Here is a 22,822-nt window from a genome sequence, read left to right as displayed (position 1 = left end):
CCAGATCGGTAAGGCTGATACATATAGATGTGCCGTGAGTGACCGTCTACGTCATTTGTAATACACATATTATATACAAGAAATGGGACGATGACACTGGCGAAGCTACGTAAATTTATTCGTTTTTTATAATATATTTCAATAAATTAGGTGGGTTTGAACTTGTCCTTCTTAATTTGTTTTGATATCTTTTTGGGTACGCTTTGTTTTAATTAATTTATAAATTGCTAAAGACGACATATGAAGTTGTATACCTTATTACTTGTTTATAATAAAATTTCGTTGTGGAATCAATTTTGAATATATTTCGCGCCTAAAATTCTTGAAACTATCAACGCTCATTATGTATGACTTGCTCTCTTTTTTATTTTGAAATCGCTCTTTTTATTTTACATTACAAAAAACAAAAACATGAAACTAAATAGCCGAGATACATATTTATATTGGGAGGTTTCGACACATCGAAGTAAACATAGAAACAGATATCGAAATCATATGTTATATATCAATAAAACGCCTTTTATAAGCGTCTAGTTTACAATCTAAGAACAAGCAGCTATCTGCCATCATGTGATCTCATCAACCTTGATACCTTTGTTCCAAACCTTTGAGATCCTGGTTTAACCGTTCTCTTTGTTCCTCCCTATAAATTCCGCAGTCATCCGAAAATCTAACAAGATGATTGCGATAATAGTCTAACATGATATACAAATTATTCAAATTTGCTCCAATGAAAATTTGTCAACATGTTTTAAAAATTTCTTCTTAATTTAGTAATTTTTGGTTATCTAAAAAATTTTCGACAATCAGCAAAAATCTTTTGCAAGATCCACTTTCTAGCACAGTTTTAAAATTGATAATATCTGTATCTTTCATGCACTGCTGCATTTAAGGAACATTAAAAATTTCACCTTTCAACTTTTCCACATTACGTTTCGGAAATTTTCTACAACAGTATTTAAACTAATATCCATTCACGTCCAACACAAATTACTTTATCATACGTAACTTGACAACGTATTAATTCACTGTGTTCATGTTGAGAAATAATTTTGTCGTAGATGTTTTGCCCTACCTCTCACTTCCACTGATAGATTGTGCCGATTTTTAGGAATCGAACAATAGGGCATTTTGTAAGGTGTAAGTTTAGATTCATATCTCCAGGTTTGATTTGTATTAAAAATTTAAAAAATTCCATATAATTTTTCGCGTATTTTCGGTAAGAAGTTTTAGGGTGGGAATCCCCACTGGAGGTCACGTGATGCTTGTATGCGCGAAAAAGGTTCGCAAAACCCTAATAACGGCTGAAAAAATATGCAATAATCATAAATAAGAACACACTCAATAATTTCATGAATACATTCGTAAGCTGTGCAAAAAACTGAGATCCAACACTGTTTGATTGATTTTTGAATTTTGGTAAACTAAGTGCCTCATTCGTAGTTTATTGGCAGCGTTTCAAAGTACAGACCCCTTATTTAAATCAAGCAACGAATTGCTATATTAAGGACACTACTTTTCTTTAATTAAGTAATTTATGTGTATTACCTAATTGTTGTTATATAATTCACTTAAATAAATTTAAGTGTAAAAACTTAATTACTATTTAGTTCAAACCATGGTAGTAGCATCTCAAATAAAGTTATGCATATTAACCCTCCTCGTCTCCGCCACTGTATTTATAAACAAAAAAATAATTATCTAACTCATTCTTTTATATTAAATAAGTGGTAAAAAGATACAAATTAGCTCAAAAAGATGGGATAAATGATAGCATACAAGTTTTAGGGACAAAACCTATAAAAAGACGCATGTTACTATGTAAGATATCTATCACATGAAGATTTGTTTAAAACATTCTTTTTACTAGGTTTACACAGTCATTTTGTAAGTTCATTGACTGCGCGAGTGGCATAAATAGCGTTTTGGCTTTATTTACATTAACTTTTTTTGCCGCTCTGTTTGTTGGATCATGTGGTGAGTTTTTACGACTTTATCCATTAACTGCTAAGTTATATGCCTTTTTTGCGGGTTTTGCAATGTGAATATGTAATAAAGATAAAACAGAAACAAGATTTTTGATGAAATATACGGATCGGTTACGAAAACAAAAAACGAACGAAATCAAATGCATTGCCATTTAGATCATTTTTCAAATATCATCATCATCATTTGTATTCCACAATTTCTAACGGCATTCGCAATAGAGAGTTTCTTTTGTTTATTGTGTACTTTTTTATTATCTCTTTAATATAAGTATATTATGGTCAGATAATAGTCGAAAGTTTGAACTTTTTAAAATAATCAAGAGTACTTTATATACTAGAGGTATTTGTTCTTGTTCCAGTCAGCTAAATATTTATTATTTCAATGAATTGAATTCATATCTTTTCGGCGATGAAATTTTTATAATACGAAATCCGCGAAATATTTCGAAGTACTTATGATGCTAATTATCTGTATACACTTACAACTTTTGCTGAAATATGTTGAATAGGCTAAAATAGTAATTGATAGTTTCTTTGTCAATCATTATTGTGAATTAAGTAACTAAGAAAGAATGTATAAATGGTAGGGGGATATTAATTTGCATGCGCACAGGGCAATAATATCTTGGAATCTGTAACCGATGTTTTTACTACGGTACTTTAGCACTGTTAGAGGTTCTTGTTCAATAATAAACAACATTAACTGACTAAAACCTTTATGCTAAACCAATTGTTGGTTATCTTTAGTATTTCCTCCTTTCTGCTATTAAGCTATTAACATATTTATAATCCATGTAAGCTATCGGTCGGCGCTACTCGTTCGCAATTCTAATTTATTCATTATCTTTAAATTTATCGGTACTGATACATTTATAGCTGAAAACTACAGAGATATCTATAAATTCCAAAAATGTTCCATCCATTTTAGCTTCCTTATTTTTCTTCAACAATGACATCAAACCCTCACTTCATACCATTCTTTCTGAAATAATGTCAATCAAGTACTATATTATACCATATATTCTTCTTCATTTGAATGTTTGCCCAGCTTCAGAATATATTTGACAGTGCTGTTAACTGAAATCCAAAGTTTTCTTGTTTATCGCATGATCTTAGTAGTTTCTCATACTCATATAAAACTAAATGATAGCTTAAACTAATATATTTAAGCCTAAGCACAAAGCCTATAAAAGGCAGATACAGGTAATTATGTAAATGCATAGAATTTATTGAACATTTATAACACAATAAATTTCATGTTTTTGAATAAATTTTAGAACTTGAATAGTAGTTTGTCTTTTGCTTCGTTGAAATTTATCGCCAATGCAAATCACAAATATATTATTATTTATGAATTTTATTTCCGCTTACGCACATTTAATACAATATTTATCACAAGCGTAGGCCATACCATTTGAGTAAGGTCAGCAACACTCAAGCCCCTCGACGATTGCTTTTGGATGTCAAACCGAAAGAATAAATATATATATAAATATATATATATTTCAGATCGTTCTCTCAAAAACTGAGGTACTAGTTAAAGTATATACAAACATTTGGACAGACAGATAGACGGAGATGGGTAAACTGACTCAGATCGCCACGCCAATCATTTGGATATATATATATATGTTAAGTTGGGTCAAAAAAAAAGAAACTGTTCTTAGACGCCATTAATTTGGCCATGCCCGTTAATGAGATACCGCTCTGAAATTATGCACACATTGTTTTCTCTCCTAGAAGCGGCTTATTTATCTTAACCGTCGGTATCGGGCCACTACTGAAGTTAACGTTTTTTCTTATTATCAGATAGTAAAATTCAAATAGCGGTTTGTAAGAAATTTAATGCTGTACTAAAAAGTCTCCTACGATTTTTTCGTAAACCTTGCCGTTTAAAAGACATTAGCGGTTAAAGTTTGATTTTTTAAGATTAGCAAAACTCAAATTTGGAATTAAATTTACTACACTACAAAAATGGTCCGTTATTTTCTTAAAATATATATATATTTTTTTTTTATTATTATTGGGTATTTTTTATTGATGTTTGACGATGGATATCTCGTAAACGCTTAACATAATCGTTAATTTAATTAATTTTAAGACACCAATTTAACCAAGAAAAGTTTTTTCAAATATTTGAAAGAGAGATATGAATTTTTCTATTTGATAATAAGAAATGAATAGAAAACTTTGAGGCGGACGACCTTCCCGTTACAATTAAGAGGTCATACTTGGAGGGACTTACTTAAAGGTGTCTAAGAAATATTTTTTAGAGTAGCAAGCGAAAAAAATATTCGATTTTGTTGATCCAACCTATTCTATACACTTTATAGGGTCTCTGACGTTTCCTGCTATGTGTTCAGGGTACAATGAAAATAAAATTTCCAATATGATCGAATCAATATGAATTGTTACAAACGGCTAAAAAAAACAGCTCAGTTATGGCTGACAATGAGGCTGCATTGAAAAAGGTATTCGAGCTTCTCAATAAAAGAATTTTCTTTGTCTTACATATACTATCAATATTTTGGTTCAAAATGTCCTAAAATTGAACATTACTGATTTCATTTCTAAAGTCCCAACTAGTTTTGGAACCACAAGTAGTGAATTATTTTATACCTATAATATTAGCAGTACATGCACAAAAGGGGATCTGGGTGTAAATATATCGGGGGAGTCTACACTACACTATATCAATGCGAAAATGATATTTCTTAGGATTGGCTAGTTTTCATTCCAGCAAAAAAGTAACAAAGTAAACTCTAGTGGCGCCATCTATATGTCGACTAGTGCGTTAGAATCTGCTATCCTTTATCGACTTCCAGTAAAAATTTCATGATGTTTCATCTATTGGAAGTGAAGTTATTGCGTTTTAAGTGTCAGTATGTTTTTGTCATCGGTGCGAAAATGAGCTTCGAACAAAGAGACAACATTAAATTTTGTCTTAAAATTGGTAAAACTTTTACCGAAATGTTTCAATTGATGAAACAAGTTTATGGCGATAATTGCCAATCCCGTAGCAGAGTGCACGACTAGTTTCAACGTTTTCAAAGTGGTAGTGAGGACATAAATGACGATGAGCCGAAACCCAAAAAATCGCGCCTGGAGAAGTAAAAAGTGAAGACAATGCTGATTTGTTTTTATGATTCCGAGGGTATTGTCCACAAAGAATTTGTTCCACCCGGCCGTTAATGCGGTATTCCACCTTGGAGTTTTGAAGCGTTTGGTGCGCCGTATTCGTATTCGAAGTTGTCGTTTGTTGCACGATAATGCGCCGTCTCATAGATCGACGCTTGTGGCTGATTATTTGACCAAAAATCACATTTTAGCAATCAACCCCGTCACATTTTAGCACTCCCCATATTCACCTGATATGGCACCGTGCGACTTCTACCTTTTCGGAAAAATGCATTTGCCGATGAAAGGAAAGCGTTATGCAGACGTGGAAGCCATTCAAAAGGCTTGTACCGGCATACTGGCGGCCATACCGAGCAACGAGATAAACAATCGTTCGTACATGCTTTTGGACCGTGTAAAAAGCTGTATTAAAGCAGAAGGAGACTATTTTGAATACAATTAATTGATTTTGCCTATAAAACCATTTGTTCTGTCTTTTTTTTAGAAGTCCTGTTTACTTTGGAACGCTCCTTGTAGTATCAACAAATTCTTGCTTATGAATATAACCTTGAACCAATAGGAACAGTGAAGGTGACCGATTAGGCCAAGTTTGAAGAATAACAAGTAAGTAAGGGCTAAGTTCGGATGTAACCGAACATTTGATACTCTCGCAAAGTCAAATGGTATACTCCTTTAAGATTTCTTTGTGGATCTTGCCGCCTTGTTCTATGTTGACCGATATTTTCAGTAAAAAGTCAGCTATAGTCAGTATTTAGGGGCTTGAACAGTTTTGATTCAATTTAGACAATTTTTGGTTACAAAGTGGCATACTTTAAACGTATTATTCAAGCAAAGTTGTACGCCGATATAATCATTGTTGCTTGATTTGCATACTGGAGAGTGAAAACATCAGATGCGATGGGAGTGGGCGGGGTTGTCACCCGATTTCACCCATTTCCACACCGTAGATAGAGGTGCTAAAAATATTTGTTCTCAGTGAATTTTGTTATTATAGCTTTAGCAGTTTAGGAGATATGCACATTAAACCGCAGATGCCCCTTAATGCGATCCTGTGTGCCAAATACCAGCCTTGTATCTTATTGTGGAGCTTAGTTATGGCAATTTATTTGTTTTTGATTAATGGCGTTTTGTGGGCGTGGCAGTGGTCCGATTACGCCCATCTGCAATACCAACCGTCTCACGGTACCAAGAAACATGTCTACCAAGTTTCATAAAGATATCTCAATTTTAACTCAAGTTACAGCTTGCACGAACGGACCGACGGACGGGCGGACAGACAGTCACCCGGATTTCAACTCGTCTCTTCATCCTGATCATTTATATATACATAACCATATATCTAACTCAATTAGTTTTAGGTGATACAAACAACCGTTAGGTGAACAAATCTAATATGCTCTGTAGCAACATGTTGCTAGAGTATAAAAACTATAAACAAGTAAGGAAGGTCTAAGTTCGGGTATAACCGAAGATTTTATACTCTTGTAACTTGCAAGGATCAAAGCAGGAAAAAACCTTCAGAAGCTGGCAAATTTTAAATCAAAAATGTTACGAAATAATTTAACATTCATTATTCGACGAAATAGTGAATGAATTATAATCAAATTTGTGTTTTACTAACTTATATTATAGCTCATAGACTCACTTAGTTTTTTTACTATATTTTACTTCGCGTGAGCTAGAGTTATATTGAAACCATCTTCTAATGAATTTAATTTATGAATTGATGTGGAAAACGTCAACCAGAAGATCGAAATTGATTAAATTAGTGAAATGCGGTTTTGGCGCAGGTCGACACCACTTTCATTCACCGCTAAACCGTATCATTTTGAAGAAAGCTTGTCCACTTATTTCATGAAAATAACACACATTTTGAGGTAATCGGTTTAAATTCAGTTGGAAAGTCGGAAATCCCAATATTGGGTCTGGGCTGATTGCATTAACTTTTGACATTATTCGGGTATAATTGAAAGCATATGATCAACACATTTTTTATTGGTATAACAAAAATCATTATAGGTGGCATATAGGTGTCGAGGTAATTGGTGCAGCATAATCACATATTATCGGTATTTTTTGTATACATACATACATACATACATTTCTTTAAAAGAAAAAGATGCTCTCTGAGTTTCATTAAGTTACCTTACATACCATCACAAATATTTTAGAATTAAAATCACCCGGATGTTTGAAAATCTTGTTATTAGTTATATAGGGGCAAGAGTAAGTTTTCGTTTTGTGCACAAAGTCGCACCATTACTAGAAAAATCTATACGAATATGTTATCAAACTCTATATTAGTTTCATAAACACCGAATTTATTATACTTTTGCTTTCTTTTTGGCGAGCAGTGGTCAGTGATAAAACCGAGAAAATTGTTTTACCATAATCTATATAACGACAGTATAGAGTCAGAATTGTTATAGAATACATTTTAGTTAATGGGTGAAATTTATTATTCGAATAGCCAGAAATATAAGAAATCACGATTGCTCCGAAAATGAGTATGTGTACACCTAAAATTCTGAAAATAAGTACGAATACCGAAGCCGTTGAATTTACGTCTACAGCAAACTTCTATTTACAGTTTATGCAAATAAATTTTTGAATGAATGTAGCGGTCAAAAAAGCGGTGACACCTAAAAAAAACAATAACACCTCTTATTTAAAATAAAAAAGATTTGCATCAAATCTGTTTCTTCTTTTTACAATCGTAAACTATTATATGTATTTCTATTAATTGTAAGAGTGTAGTTTAGTTTCCGATATTATGTCTGTTCCGGATTGGTTCGAATTGCAAAACAAATGTTTGTATACATAGATCTTGACGCCTTTTGACTAGTGCAGCGAACTACTCTCGAATGAGATAATAAGAATATATTCGACTACAAGTAATACATGTTGGAGCATCGTTTTTATTTTTGGAAATATTCGAATTTAGCTTCGTTTTATTAACTCGGTTAACGGTTTAACATGCAGAAAAAATGTTGAACTGTATTTGAATAAAATTAATACGAATAAGAAAATCATCACAATAGATTGCGGCATGTGTGTTTGAATTTCAAAATAAAACTACTATAATTACTATCTACCTATAAAAACTGCAGATATGCCTTAAACTGTAGAAAACTTCAAAATTCACAAATAACTAAAGCGATAAGAATAAAAAACGTAATAGTTGAACAAGTTATGGAATTCTCAATCTGTGAATAATTTTTCATTTTATGTTGATCGCATACATAATTTAGCCATTTATCTATTTCTTATGGGGGTAGCAGTAAAACTCGATTTCGGACGCCGACCTCAGACGAATGGAATGACGAAAACTTGAAATTTAGTAAAAGCAACTGTTAAAAAGTGAAAGGGTTCATCGCTAAACAACAAACTGAACGCAGTAGTCATGTGACGCTCAAGAGAGCAAAAACAACAACAGTGGGCAAACAGAATTCAAAAGCTTCAAGATTAATGAATGTCTGACGAACTATTGTGACGACGAAAGATCGCTATTCACAAGTTACTATAACCTAAGCAATTTAATTGAATTATTTTTGCAAACTCCTACATTGCTTAGGTCAATTCATGTGGCAGCAAGCCACAAACAATGAGCCAATAAATATGTCAATGGGAATGTTAACAACAAAATGTTAAACTGTAAAACTAAATATAACTAAAACCTTCAAATCGGTTGGTTGTGCATTGTGGAAGTTTTTGGATGTTTTTGTTGCTTGATTTTGTATTTATTTAATTAAAACGACCAACATGAATGAGTTTCCACTTGAAAAACAAAAGTCCACACATAATTCACACAAGCATATTTGTATCTATGGTATGTATGTGCGTTTATAAGAGCAGCTCTTAGGCGGCCTCCAAAGTCAGCGAGCGGCAGAAGATATCGAGTGGCTTTGAACCGGTAAATAGAAACTATAATGCAGTCAACGGATTAAGATTTTAATGATGCTAATTTGCAAATCTTTGAGAAAAAATCACACGTTGTTATGTATTTTTTTGTTTGAGATTTTTGTATATTTCTTTTTTTGTCGATATGTAAATAGTATGGCAAGTATTTTAATCAACCATTTGTAAAGCTACAAGCACACAAAATGAGAGTGACACAAAACAGTTATATTTAGCTAAAGTTATTTTCAAAAAAATAAAAGTGAACAAAAACGTTATTTAAAAATATGTACAAACCAAATTTAAAAAGAAAAAAATTTGTGCAAAATTATTTTGAAGAATAAATAATTAAAAAGTAGAAAATAATAAACATAGTTTTATAGGAAAAAAAGAGTAAAAGAGTATAAACAATTCAACAAATAAAATATTTTAACAAAAATAAAAAAAATGTAATTTAAAAAAAAACTAATATACTCTGTAGCAACATGTTGCGAGGGTATAATAATAAAACAAAAAAGATTAAATAATATACAAAAAAAAAAATTAAATAAAAACAAAATAAAACTATTAATAAAATATATAAAAAAAATGTATAAAAATTTGGAACTATAAAGAAATTTACATTAAACATTTTATGAACAATACACAGTTCCTTAAAAAAAAATAAAATTATGTGTCGCAGAGTAAAACGCCTAAAAGAGTACAATTTTGGCTGCATCCTCACTTTTATATTGAACGTGTGTATGTATGTATGTTGGCAATCGTGAAAGAAATAAATTTAACAGTTACTTATATTTAATGGCAGAGCAGAGCACCGCTCCGCGTCGTAGAACTAAAACTATGACTGGTGATTGATGATGAGCAGCGCCTAGGTCTTCAGCTAAATCACTATATAAAAAATTAAATTGCTTTGCTATTGCTGTTGTTGTTGCTAGTTGTATGAATTTAGCTCCGAATTAACCAGCCTCTTTTGCACCAGCGCAACATAAGGCAGCGCATTAAAACGGCTAAGTGTTTCATCGGCGCTTGCGTTGCGGATAAACGGTGCCGTACGAAGTAACCGCGTTGGCCAGCTCGCTGAAGGAAGTGCCCGCCTGCAACGGCAACGGTTGCACCTTGATTGGCGCTATATTGATGGGTAGCGGTAGTTTCAGATTTACGGAAGCATCCGATGAATCGATGGCGCCTTCCGACGCAATATCATTGCTGGACTCGAGGGTCTGCGCAATGGATGGTGGCAACGACAGCGCTGAGGGTAGCGCGCGCGCCGCTGACACTGAAGCTGCCGCAAGAGCATTGCCGCCATAAGTGTAACCCTGACTGGTCAGGGCTGAGGTGAAGGCGACATTTTCCAGCGCAGACGAGGAGAACTGCTGCGCCACTTTGGTGGATGGTTGTACGTTTCGGTAGTATTGTTGTTGTTGCGGTTGCACATAACGTTGCTGCGCATACCGAGAGTGCTGTTGTTGGAATTGATAGTGTTCCGGCGCTGCTGCGCCCACATTGGCGGGTATGGTGAGTGGATAGCGCGGCGTCGGGTAGTGATAGTAATGCGGGGGCACGTAATTGGGACGCTGTGCGGCACGGGCGGCATGCATGACGGCGAGTGCGGTGCACAGGCATATTGCGGGGGTCTGAAAAAAGTAGTGTTGGTTATTGACAATTGAACGCAAGTAAAGAATTTCGTTTTGCTTTTGTTTGCTCACATAGTGCCACATTTTGGAATAAGCTCGGCTTGCAGCTCAGTTTATGCGACGACAAATACTTGTTTGTATGTGAGCGCTGCAGCGAAATTTCAACGCTTTTCAAATGTCGTTGTAAGAGTTGGCAAATAACACACACACACACACACACACCAATAGTTTCGTTGCAATTTTTGTCACTCGTAAAATTTTTTCAAAACTTTATCTTTTGCACTGCAAGTTTGTTGCGTGGGTCTTCTGTTGACACTGTGCAATCATTAAGTCACTACAGTAAACACAAACGCTCACACTAGCATGCAGCAGTGATAAGCAAGTGTCTGGCAACTCCTTTATTGACACACCGTTTCGTTTTGCGCGCGCGTTCTAAGGCCAACTTGAGTGTCCGTTATTGACCGTATATTTACTTTCGCGAGCTCATCGTTTTTCGTGTTTCTATTTCATCCGTTTTTTATGAATGTTTTATTAATTATTTATTATTTTTTTCTTTTTCGCAATCACACGATCGTCTAATCGAGTAAGGCGGCAGGCAGTTGTCAACTTGTCGAGCTTTTTTAACTGATTAAACTTTGTTCGCTAGCTAAAGATGCTTTTTATAGGAATTCAACGCTTTGTCTTCATTTCGTTCATTTTATTTCGTTTAATACACATGTTTGCTATCCGCTTGTCCGTGCGTTCGCTTGAATTTATAACCATTTGTGTTTTTTCGTTCAAAATGCGTTGGATTTTTCGAATTAATTTATATATCTTTTTCTTTTTCTTCTTTTGACATTTTCATTGCTTCATTTTTCTCCGCCAACATGTTTGCTAGCTACCACAAATCGAGCAACTGGTTTGTTGTTGCTGTGATTGACGCTCACCTGTTGTCTGTTGGCCGCTCGTCAACAGATCTTTTGCTGCTCTCAGGTCATTGTTGGTACTGACGCGCTCTGGTCGCAGTTAATGTCTCAGCTGACAGTGTCAATTGCCGTTCATCTGCCGCGCGGACGTTCGTCAGCGGTGTTGATTTTTGTATTTACAATGTTTGGTTTCGATGCATTTTTGTTTTTGTTTCGCGTGCACCTTCACTGGCCGTGCTTATTAGCGTTTTTTCGCTTAAGTGTTTTTTTCCGGTGTTTGTGGTGGATCGTCATTTCTCAACACTCGTGATGCATAATTCGAGCGAGCCTCTGACAAAACAATGGCGTAGCTAGAAAAATGTTGACTTAATTTCGGATTTTCTACGCGAAGCACAGATTCATGTTATTTTGGTGATTGTCTTCCAGTTCTCAAAACTGTGCCGTTAACATTGTTAGGTTTCATTTTTAATGATTAGATTCCTCTTTGAATTGTTTTTCGTGTAGACTGAGCTAGTTTTTCTGTGTTGTTTTAATTGTAGGCTAAAGTGTTTAACGCTTTGTCTTCGCTGCTTTTCCCACTTTGCGAAGTTGTCGCTGGATTTGGCGCACCACGTGATTAGTAAGATGGTTAGCTTTGAATTTTTGACCATGAAAAGATAACCGTTGAACTCGGCATGACGTGAAGCGTCAGTTATATACATTTTTTTTACAGTTAATTAAATCGAATTAAAATAATAGTTTATTAAAAGCTCGCATTTTTTGATATTCTGGGTAGGTTTTAAGTTCGCTAATGTATAGCAATTGAGTATTCAACGGCGACGGATATCATAGTCAGAGATGTGTACTTCAACCCCATAGGCCTGGATATAGTCTGTGAACTATTGTGACCACCTGACAATGTGCCGTTCATCCCCAACACTCTGCTTATGCCTGAGGTCAGAGAGGCATTAAGCTCCCTATATATCATATATGCAATCAAGAAGTAAGTGTTCCTTAAGATAATATGCCCATATACTTATATAAATATCTTTTAAATCTACATTAATTTGTTCATAATGCACATGTACCCTAATATTGTCCCTTGCTCGAACCTTTTAGTGTTATATGCTTCCATCAGTAATTTAACTTAGGAAAGGATTAATAATATAAAGACGCTGTTTGTCTCCGTCATTCTTCTTTTCGGAACTTCTCCCTTATGGTATGAGGTTATATTGCAAAGAAGGCTTCTGGTTCTAATAGGGTAGTCTATACCGATAGATTTTTGAGCCTTTCAAAACACCCCTGGACGAGTAATGTTTTAATTTCATAACACAAAAAGTGCGACTTGATTTTGGTTTAGTAGGACTACACGGTCATTGCTATGATTGCGCTGGCAATTTAACGATAAGGGAATTTCGTCCAAAGTATGTAATAGATGTTAAGATGAAGACACAGAATTTATAATATGATTAAATTACGATTATATTGAACATTTTTTTTTACAAACTTCAAATTTTAGACAGTTTTTATTTACTTAAAGCACATTTATTTTTATCAAATATTTGTTAGCGATGATTCGTTTGTGAGTTTTTCTTATTATAAATAGCCTAATGTTAGTTAAAGATTTAGAGCACAGAGTTTTTAAATGTTTATTGAAGTAACATTTCTATAAAAAGTCTCCTAGTAAATTTTTTTTTAATTTACTCACTCTGCCGAACTGGAAGCTTTGCGAAAGAATTCACCATTCGCTATTCCTTGAAGTTATGAATGGACTACAATCATATTTGATATCTTATTTTGGCAGATTGTCCCCGTTTCATCCACCGATTGCCCGAGTATGGGGTCAGCGCATGATGTATTGATTGATTGCATGATGCTTGCATGTTTACCTGTACCGTTTCGACGGATGCGATGCAGGTCTTGTTAGGTGCACCCCCTCTTGATCTGATTTTCACATGTGGAGAGGGAGGAATATCTAGGGAGCAAGAGGCTTCTAGATTATAGGGTCAGGAGTAGGTGGCAAGACCGTTGGGGCAACAGCCTTAACGGTTGGGTGATACACGGGTACATGTTAGTTGAGGGTAACCCAGACTTCAGATTCTGTCTGAGTCTGTGTTTCTTAATTACGGGGCATGGGCATTAAATGCATTCTGGCATTAGAGAAACCCATCTGATAGGTTGGGGTGTTTATGTGCGGCGCGTTTAGAGGATTGGGTGCACGTTATCGCGGAATGCCAATGGACAATTAGGGTCGATTGGGCGCGAGTTGTTTAGGCGGCGAAGGCGTTTAACTAGGAATTCGGGTTAGCTTCTTGTGTGAATGGTGTGTGCGTGTAATGTGCGTATGAGGTTCAACCCCTGGCGAACGCATTGCTTTGATCCGCTGTGCTGTGTGTTGATCGCCGTGGGGTAAGGCTGTCGTCAGCAGTTACCCATGTAAAACACGCTGGATGTTGCCACTTAAATATTTACACCCTTGTAACTAAAAGCGAATACAGCGGTATCTATGTAACGCTATTCTTATACTCTTGCAACATGTTGCTACAGAATATAATAGTTTTGTTGTTGTAAAAATAATCAAGTTAGATATAGAGTTATAAATGATTAGGATAAAGAGACGAGTTTAAATCCGGGTGACTGTCTATCCGTCCGTTCGTCCATCTTTCAGTCTGTGTAAGCTGTAACCTAAGTAAAAATGTACATAGCTTGATGTAACTTGGTACATGGGCGAAGGATATGCCTAACTTTCAGTGCAAACTCGGATTAAACCAGGCGTACTTCCAATGTATACATATTTAAATTGTTTTAATTGACGTTTTGCCAACTACTGAATGTATTTAGCCGGATTTGATACTTTCAAGTGCAAGAGTATAAAATGTTTGGTTACAGCCGAACTTATTCTGTCTTACTTGTTTGTTCTAAATACCCTTTTTATTTTTAAAAACTAGGTAAACTGCTACTTTATGGCTGTAGGTATGTCATGAAACAATGTAGAAAAGACAGATAGGTCTTAAACTGACCTGCTCATACCCTGGACTTCGGATTTACCGAAGGAGCATTTATGGCCGCATTTGATAGAAGAAGCAGCCAACAAGTATTGCTCAGCTGAAAGAAGTTATGGTTAAAGAGCGAAACATTCAAATTTAAAATAAAATGTTGTTACAAATTTAATTTTGAAACTGCACTATCTGTGTAAGGGTGTGAATAAAAATGTTGCTTAGTGTACATAACACTTTATCTATCTCGATTAGACTTAGGTGATACAAACAACCGTTAAGTAAACAAAATTATTATATTCTGTACCAACAGACAAGTGAACATTAAAAGCACAACCCGTTTGAATTAAAGGCGTGGAATATATATCGAGATGTCAAGTTACTTTTGAACGGTATGAGATGTGTACATTCAACCAATCACATATACTCCTCTCTAGGGGTTATAGGTCTTAAAGTTTTGACAGATGAACGCACGGACAGACAGATATCCGAGGTTCAATTCATGTTATCGTCCTGTATCATACTCGAGTAGTCTGAACAAAGATATTATACTCTGTGCAACATGTTGCATGTGTATAAAAAAAATTAACCGACCAACAAAAACAAAACCAATAGAATAATCGATATTAACTGCAGCGTTCGGTAAAAGTTTGAAACTAATTAAAATTCTGATAAAATAGAATCAATTTTGCAAAATACGCCAGAGACCTTAATTGCAACAGCAAAGAAACGAAAAATATTATCAGAATTTCGAAAATAATACGGTATGCGGACGTAATTGCAAAAACTGAAATTCAGCCCCTCAGAATTAGCGAAACACACAATCAAAACACGCCTCCTAAACAGATTAAAATATCGGTGGTAGTTAGTGTGGTATTCGGAAATATTCATGCGCTGTTATTAAGCAAAGAAAAACCTTAAAAATCCATTTGCGTGAAGGTGACGCTGTAGAAGAGCTAAAAACAACATATATATATGGTGTTGTCGAAGAATAAGAATTATCACTCATCTGAAGCTTGAACACAGCTTGCGCATGCGCATAACTGCAAGTTGTACAAACAACTTATTTGCATTAAGTATTTGTTGCTTCATTATAAACGCATGTGTGTGTTTTTTGTTTCTAATTTTCCGTCTGCTTAATTCTATTTATTTACCTTTAATTGCATACTAAAACAGAAGCGATTAAGCAATATAGTTAAATTTATAAGAGGGCGGGAAGAAGAGTGAGGAAGGTCGCGCACGCACGCAGTTTAACCCCTACGTGCGCAGCGTGAAAATGATAATTATAAATTATACTGAAATGAAATATTTTTCCAATGGATGGATTTAGTATCTGTTCTGTATCTCGTGTTGTATAAATGTGATCGGGTTTCGCTATGGACAGTTATTTGTTTGCTTGACTCAGTATTGTGATATATTTTACAGGCTCTCTTTGATAAAGGCAAAAACGTAAGTCATGTGGCTGAGAAAGTGAGTAGTGTTTATGATCCTGGTGCTGTAGCAGCCAATCACGGTCGATTTCGACGATTCTATTCCGATAATTTTATTGTCAAAAATTAACAACGCGCTCGAAAGTCAACTGTCAAAAATGTCTGTTTCGATTATTCAGGAGTTAAACATTGTACAGAAAACTATTTGGGACTGTTTATATAGGCCTGGATACAAACCGAAGTTCAAATTATGGGTGCCACATGAGCTAACGCGAAAACCCTCGTGAACAAAATTTCAATCCGACAGTGTAAGAATATATCGAAATGAAGGATCGAATTGCCGGAGCGTACAGGACCGCTGGGTAATACGATCCCTTTCGTAGGTGGTTTTGTTAATTGCTGGTATGAGATGTCATCACATGTGGTGATCTCTTGTGTGATGATATTCTGTGTGATGTGGTTATGAATGGTGTGAATGTAAGTGGTTTTCCCAAGTGTGGTGGGTAGTATAAGGGAGCGATAATATTGTTTCGATTTGAGTGGTGTGTACATGTAGTATTATCTTGTACTTCAAGATGTAGTCTAAGTTCATTTAAATACATTGTTAGGACGCTGTTAGTTTCAGCCCAAGTGAAACGCACAAGGGTTAAGAGCACCGCGCCGTTACAAATGTGTCCTAACTGAAAACGTATATGTGTGTGCGACCATAAATACTTCCACTCATGCGCTACGAGGTAAGGTAGATCGTGCTTCTATTTTGATTACTCTAATTTGAATTTTCTGATATTTGTATGTGCCTAAGTGCCGCCAAACAAAAACAAAATCCCAAATGTTCATAAATACGCATAAAAATGTACGAATACCTATGTATAAACACGTGTACCGCTGTCATTGTTGGCGTAGTTGCTCAGCATACAAATATTGTTGTTATGTTGAATGCACTAGAAGTAAATATCTAAAGTTGTGTTAATATTTTTGTCTCTGGCATTTGTTGTTGCTGCTGCGCACAAATAATATCTAACGAATTCACTTATCACGGTCAATTATGGCCAAACGTCGGCTATAAAACAAAAACAAATTACTTGATATATACTGGTTAGAGAATCAGCAAAAGAATTTCGAGAAAATTGTTTAACCACAACAACAAAAACAAAGTGAATAGCAGAAAAAAATGTCACAAGACCTAAGACAATTTTTTTTCGTAGCCAATCAATTTGAATAGTTGCTGCGTCAGCTTCGTTGAGTGTCGTGCGAAGCGAACAAGAAAAACTACATCGGTTAGTAAGCACGGCACGAAGATTTTGAAGATTACTCAAATTTGCATATCTAATCAAACTGGCATTCATCGATTGGTTCATTCCACTGCACGGATGGTAACACGCAACCCCGGCTGTTTGGCTAATACAGCGATGCTTTAGTGAACTGCCGATTCTGCTGTGTTGAGAAAAGGAGTTTAACTACTCTGCGTAATGGACTGACAGCTGAATTTCAAAACTAATTATAATTGCAACAGACCAGCTGTAACGAATCGCAGTGATAAATCCAGCTGGCCATTGGGGAATGCATCAAAGTGGTAATCAATGCGACATTCACTACTTTTACCTGTAAACGATTCAAATTCGATCAAACACATATACTCACTTAGCTAAATCAAATTTTCAAGCGTAACACAAACAATCTTCCGCTGATGTGGACCTTAGGACCGCCCGTTAAATGCCCTCGAGCTACCATGCAAGTGTGGTCTTTTGTAGGGCTCTCCACCACACAAGGACCCTATTAAACGTAATGGGCACTATGGTGTCGCAGAACCAGAGGACTACTTTTGCCAATGGTGCCCTAAATACTCCAGCGTATCTGAAGGCTGCAAGTGGATGATTCCTATCCGCGGTAGTGATGCTTTCGAGAACTTTTATCTCTTAGTAAATTAAACCATCTCAGAGTGATGTTACGACGTTGCTGTACCCTTGCGTCAACGCGTACACGGTACTCAAGAACTTACATTTAACCACACGAACAAAGACTTCTGCATAGGCAACCACCTGACAGCCACGGTCGTTAAGTTTTTTCATTAGGTCCTTGACGATCAAGTTCCATAGACTGGAGAAAGAAATCCTCCCACTCATATTTCGACGAGCACATGCACTTTTTCACTCTGTCACGATCATTCAGGCAAGACGTTTTGCTCCGCTCCCTTAATATTAAGGAAGGTCCCAACTGCGAATTCTTTAAACCTTAAGGCTTCCTCAAGCCGGACAGTGATCGTGTCCTACTCTTAAAATAAGCGTGCTGCGCTCTTGATAAATTGTCTCTCGGAATACGCCCCCTTATGTGCCAGTCGACCAGCCTCTCAAATAGTTCCCGTTTTTTGTCTTTATTCAGATTAAATCCATATTCGAATAAGAAATGAGATCTATTTGGAATGTTCAAAATATCTAAAAAAATTTAATTTATCCTAAAACTTTATTCAATAGGTGGCATATTGAAAAATTTGTGTTTCCCTGCCAAATCCACTGGAATGTCATAGCGTTTGGGTAGTCAGTCAGCTTCAGCATGTGACACTTTGAATTTTTTTTTTCTGTGTTTAGATAGCATGAGTTCCTAGAAATGAAAGTTGCCCCTAGAGCCCCTCTTAAAAATTTTATTCGGAAGAATGTCCCAGAAACCACCATTTGAAATCAAAATGTTAGTATACAACTTTGTTTTATGCGGAAACACATGTTTTATTAAGTCTGAATAAAAATTCATCCAAAATATGTTGTCCAAATAACTTGTTGAGGATAAATAGTAGGAGTAGATGGATTCAATGTCTATATGTCAATTAATGCAATATTCTCCTCCATTGTATACAGCGGCTGTTCAAATTTTGCTTCATAAATCATATTACTTATTCGTACGAATTACGTTCGATTTTCATACAAACTGTACCAATAACTCGAAAAGTTCGTACGAACGGTTCGAATGAAATTTGCTCGCAATTCGAACTAAAATGCAGACATAAGAGCGTGCGAACTGTTCTGGGAAGAACGGGAAGGAAATCAAAGAAGGTAAGATGGTGCTCACGACAGTCGTCATCTCACCATCAAAATGACAATCCTTCAAGTAATAACAACGATCCCACTGTGGAAGATGAGCGTTAATTACCTAATTTCGTGGTTGCAGAAATATAACGCGAGACACGATTTTTAACATACGTTTGAACCCTTAAAACCCCCTTTTGCGTACGCCCTTAATTTCATATACATACAATTATTTGCGTATAAATAAATGATGTGTAATCTGCCGAAGTATTTCTCACCATAAAATCAGCTGTTTTTGCCTTCCACACTGTTTTTGCTTTCCCTCAAATTTTTTTTGCCGTTTACATTATTTTTTGTTTCTGCGCACCCAATTAACTTCTCTTCAATGCTCACGCTAACTCAAATTATATTCTGTCGCATGGTCTTTCAAAGGCTTTAAACAACATTATAATTTGTTCAATGTTTTTACTTGGTCATTTTATGGATACGACGATTTTGTTCACTACTAATTGATCTGTCGTTGCCGTTCGATATCTGCAATGCCATTGTAAATTGCTGTTGATCAATGCAAAATTTGAATTTGTTGGCAAATAAAAATTAATGCTTGCGGATTTAAGCCGATTTAAAGATTAGCTCAAATAAAGAAACCAAAGGTTAATGAATGGTCCCTCGAAGTGAATAATGTTATATATAAAGACATAACTAAAATTTTTATCGCTTTGAACAATCTGAATCACTATATGGACAATTAAAAAAAGTTTCGAGTATTTTCTATGACACAAGAATGTATGAATCAATATTTTTCAAAAAACATATATATTTTAGTTAATATTATTTACACTTAAGCTTTGTAATCCAGACTTCCCTTACCACGCCCCGTTTGGCACACCCTGGGCGTATGAGTATCCGCCCAACGGCAGGGGGGCGCGAAATTTCTTAAACAGAGATCCTGTGGAGAGCACTGTGGGTGCGGCATAGCTTGCTGAACCTAAGAAAGATGGTGGAGCAGCATATGCCACCGGAGCACCATAAGCTGTATTTGGCGCAGCAAATGTGGTTGCTATGGGTGCTGCTGGAAATGCCAGCGGTGAACCGATATTTGGCACCTGCGGAGCTGAGAAGCCAATAGCAGTCGTATATGTAGTAGTTACAGGCAAGCCGGCGGTGGCTTTTACATGTGGCTGAGCTGCATATTTCACAAACGAAGGCGCGGGTGCCCCATAGTTGAACTGTGGCACTTGCGCATAATTCACGGGGTAAGAAGCGTATACGACAGGCTTGGCGAAGGCAGCACCGCCATAACCCTGCAAAGGCGGTGTGTCACATGGTATGGGCGTGGCAAAGACTACACCATTCGGTGCTTCGTTAAAAACATGTGGTGCGTCTATATAACCTGCCTCAACAGTGTGTTGAGCGGTAAGCATAAGGCACAGCAGAGTTGATAGTTTCTGAAAATATATTTAAGAAATTAAAAGATTTTTTAACCGATAGCTTAATGAGACTTACCATTTTAAGCATTTTTGTTAGTTGTTTATGAAATAATAGAGTTGTCACTTCCACTTCCTTCAATTGAATGATGGTCCTTCACTATTCGAAAGTGAATTTATACAATAATAAGTAGCGTTTACGGATAGGTGTGCTTCAAATTATTCACCGTTATTTGCATAGTACATGCTATACTTTGGATTATAGCAGTAAAACTGCACTTATTGACAAGTTAGTCGTGCCTTCAAATCACGCACAACTGTTTTACTTCAGAAAGTTTAAATTTAATGCAGAAAAAATATATATAAAAGTTGCCGTCACTTCCGTTATAGCTTGTGGCAAGTAAAGTCGCCACCTTAAAATCACGGCTGTAGAATCGATCGATACACGAAAGTTCGTACGTGACCCATGTGTTGACGCAATGCCATGTTGCGTAAGTAGCGGTCAATACACCACTCAAATGTATTATATAATTAATATATATATATAATAAATAGAGTTTTGATATAAGTTGTTATTTTGGCTTTTGAAGTTCGAGACAAAAAATTTTAATATTATATGTATATGTGTTTTATGATTTACTGTTGGCTCAATTGCTTTGCAATTGCTATTTCTTCGTTTTTTGAAGACAAGATTTTGCAAAGTTTATCTTTTCGCTTAAATTTATTAACTGGATATAATATTATCTGATCCTACTTCATAAACGGTTGGAAGAATGTTAAGGAGTTTGGTGTAGTCACAGACATGAAAAAATTACAATTTTAACTAATTTGTTTTTGCCAGATTTCGATTTAACTTTACAGAAATTTGAAAAAAATTTAAAAGTAATGACTGTTTGTGTTGATTCAGTTCCAATCGAAACTCCTTATGGTGACCAACACTAATCCTTGCAGATAAAATCAATCGGTCAAAAAATTATATTTTTATGAATACTTATATAATATAGTGCCTGATTGAAGCTGTTTTCTAAAATTGCCACAAGGGCGGTCTCATGAAATTTTTTTTCATATTTTCGGGAAAATACCAACAGTAAATTATGTATTAACAATATAAAAAATTTAAATAAAAAAACCTACGATCATGTTTTCTTATCATGTTTAAAAAAAAGTGTATAAATTTGTAGAAATACTTTTGAAGTTTTACACAAGCGTCCCAGAGTCCCCGAGAAACCTTCGCTAATTATCGAATACCTCAAACAGTACTTGTCGGTTTTACTTAAAATCTTTAAAGAATATTTCAAGAATATGAGGTAACCTAATTTTAAGAACACATTATTGATCCAATTATAAGATCAAATATTTCTATCTCTGAAAGTAATATCGCATTAAAGTCAAATATTCTAAGCATAATTTTTTAAATATTTAAAACTTTTTAATTTTTTCCTTTAGGGAAATTTCTTATATCCTTGACTGTTCGACAATTCTAAAGATTTACTGAAATCTTAATCTACACCGTATAAATGGGCCAGTCGTCTGGAAATCTTATTGAAGCCGGGCAATTTTTTTAAATCAATTTATATATATCACGCTACACTTTCCTATAGATCTCATTTAAAGTATTTTCGCCTTTTCTCTAATTTTAAACTTTATACACAGCACATTGGTCTGTATGAGGCTTTACTTAAAGAAAATTTGGGCGTTTATTTTCCTTAGCGTAAGCACATCGTTACCAAAATTGAAACAATTAATATGTACTGTTATGTATGTAGCAGTTAGAGATTTTTTAAGAATTTGTATTTCATTTTTTGTAAAGTTTATTGAAAATAGAAACAGAATCAACCTATTTAAAAAATAAAATTCATAATTTTTACATCAAAGAGTATTTCTACCAGAGTTGACTCTTTTGCAAAAAGTTGATTAATCCCTTAACTGTCTATTTGACATCCAATACCACATTCACCGGTTCCAAAGAAAAGCTGTTAAGCGAAAAAATATTAAAACCAGAAAGCAACGTGAAGAAGGTCGAATTTAATTCGCTTGCAGTTAACGGGTATCATTTATATAATTATGCATATTTAATGCGAGAGCCATTACCACTCCCATTTCGAACTTTCAATGTCAAGTACAATTTCGATTTACCATAAATCGCCAATTTGTGCATCATTTTTCGTTATTTCACAATATATGTATATACATATGTAAACATGTCCACTTGAACCACATATGGTATGCAAGTTGCTAAATATAATTGTAAAGTACCTTACGGTGACCATATAGGAAATTCGCGACTTTAAAAGTGATGTGCATGTGTAAGCCATCGCATCGTACGAAAAAATAGTGACCTTTTAATAGAAAAAATTAAGTTTCAATATTTATACTGTTGCCACAGAGTGTAATAGTTATCTTCACCTAAC

The 22,822-nt window shown here is 35.2% G+C and overlaps 2 protein-coding genes across 2 annotated transcripts; both read right to left on the bottom strand.

Annotated features, from left to right (window-relative positions):
* Positions 1-9,631: 9,631 nt before the first annotated feature.
* Positions 9,632-11,622, bottom strand: LOC106616967 (uncharacterized). The gene is made up of 2 exons (XM_014233904.3): positions 10,730-11,622; positions 9,632-10,657 (listed from the first exon to the last, which is right to left on the bottom strand). Exons 1-2 carry the CDS (start codon positions 10,739-10,741, stop codon positions 10,040-10,042), a joined length of 630 nt encoding a protein of 209 aa, XP_014089379.2. The 5' UTR covers positions 10,742-11,622; the 3' UTR covers positions 9,632-10,039.
* Positions 11,623-19,845: 8,223 nt separating this feature from the next.
* On the bottom strand, positions 19,846-20,557 carry LOC106616973 (uncharacterized). Its single transcript, XM_014233910.3, has 2 exons — positions 20,491-20,557; positions 19,846-20,432 (listed from the first exon to the last, which is right to left on the bottom strand). Exons 1-2 carry the CDS (start codon positions 20,500-20,502, stop codon positions 19,851-19,853), a joined length of 594 nt encoding a protein of 197 aa, XP_014089385.2. The 5' UTR covers positions 20,503-20,557; the 3' UTR covers positions 19,846-19,850.
* Positions 20,558-22,822: the final 2,265 nt, after the last annotated feature.

The sequence above is a fragment of the Bactrocera oleae genome, chromosome 6 (assembly GCF_042242935.1).
Source record: "Bactrocera oleae isolate idBacOlea1 chromosome 6, idBacOlea1, whole genome shotgun sequence".
NCBI classification, from domain to species: Eukaryota; Metazoa; Arthropoda; class Insecta; order Diptera; family Tephritidae; genus Bactrocera; species Bactrocera oleae.
The sequence above is the reverse complement of the archived record's forward strand: the minus strand, read 5'-3'. Positions and strand labels throughout refer to the sequence as shown.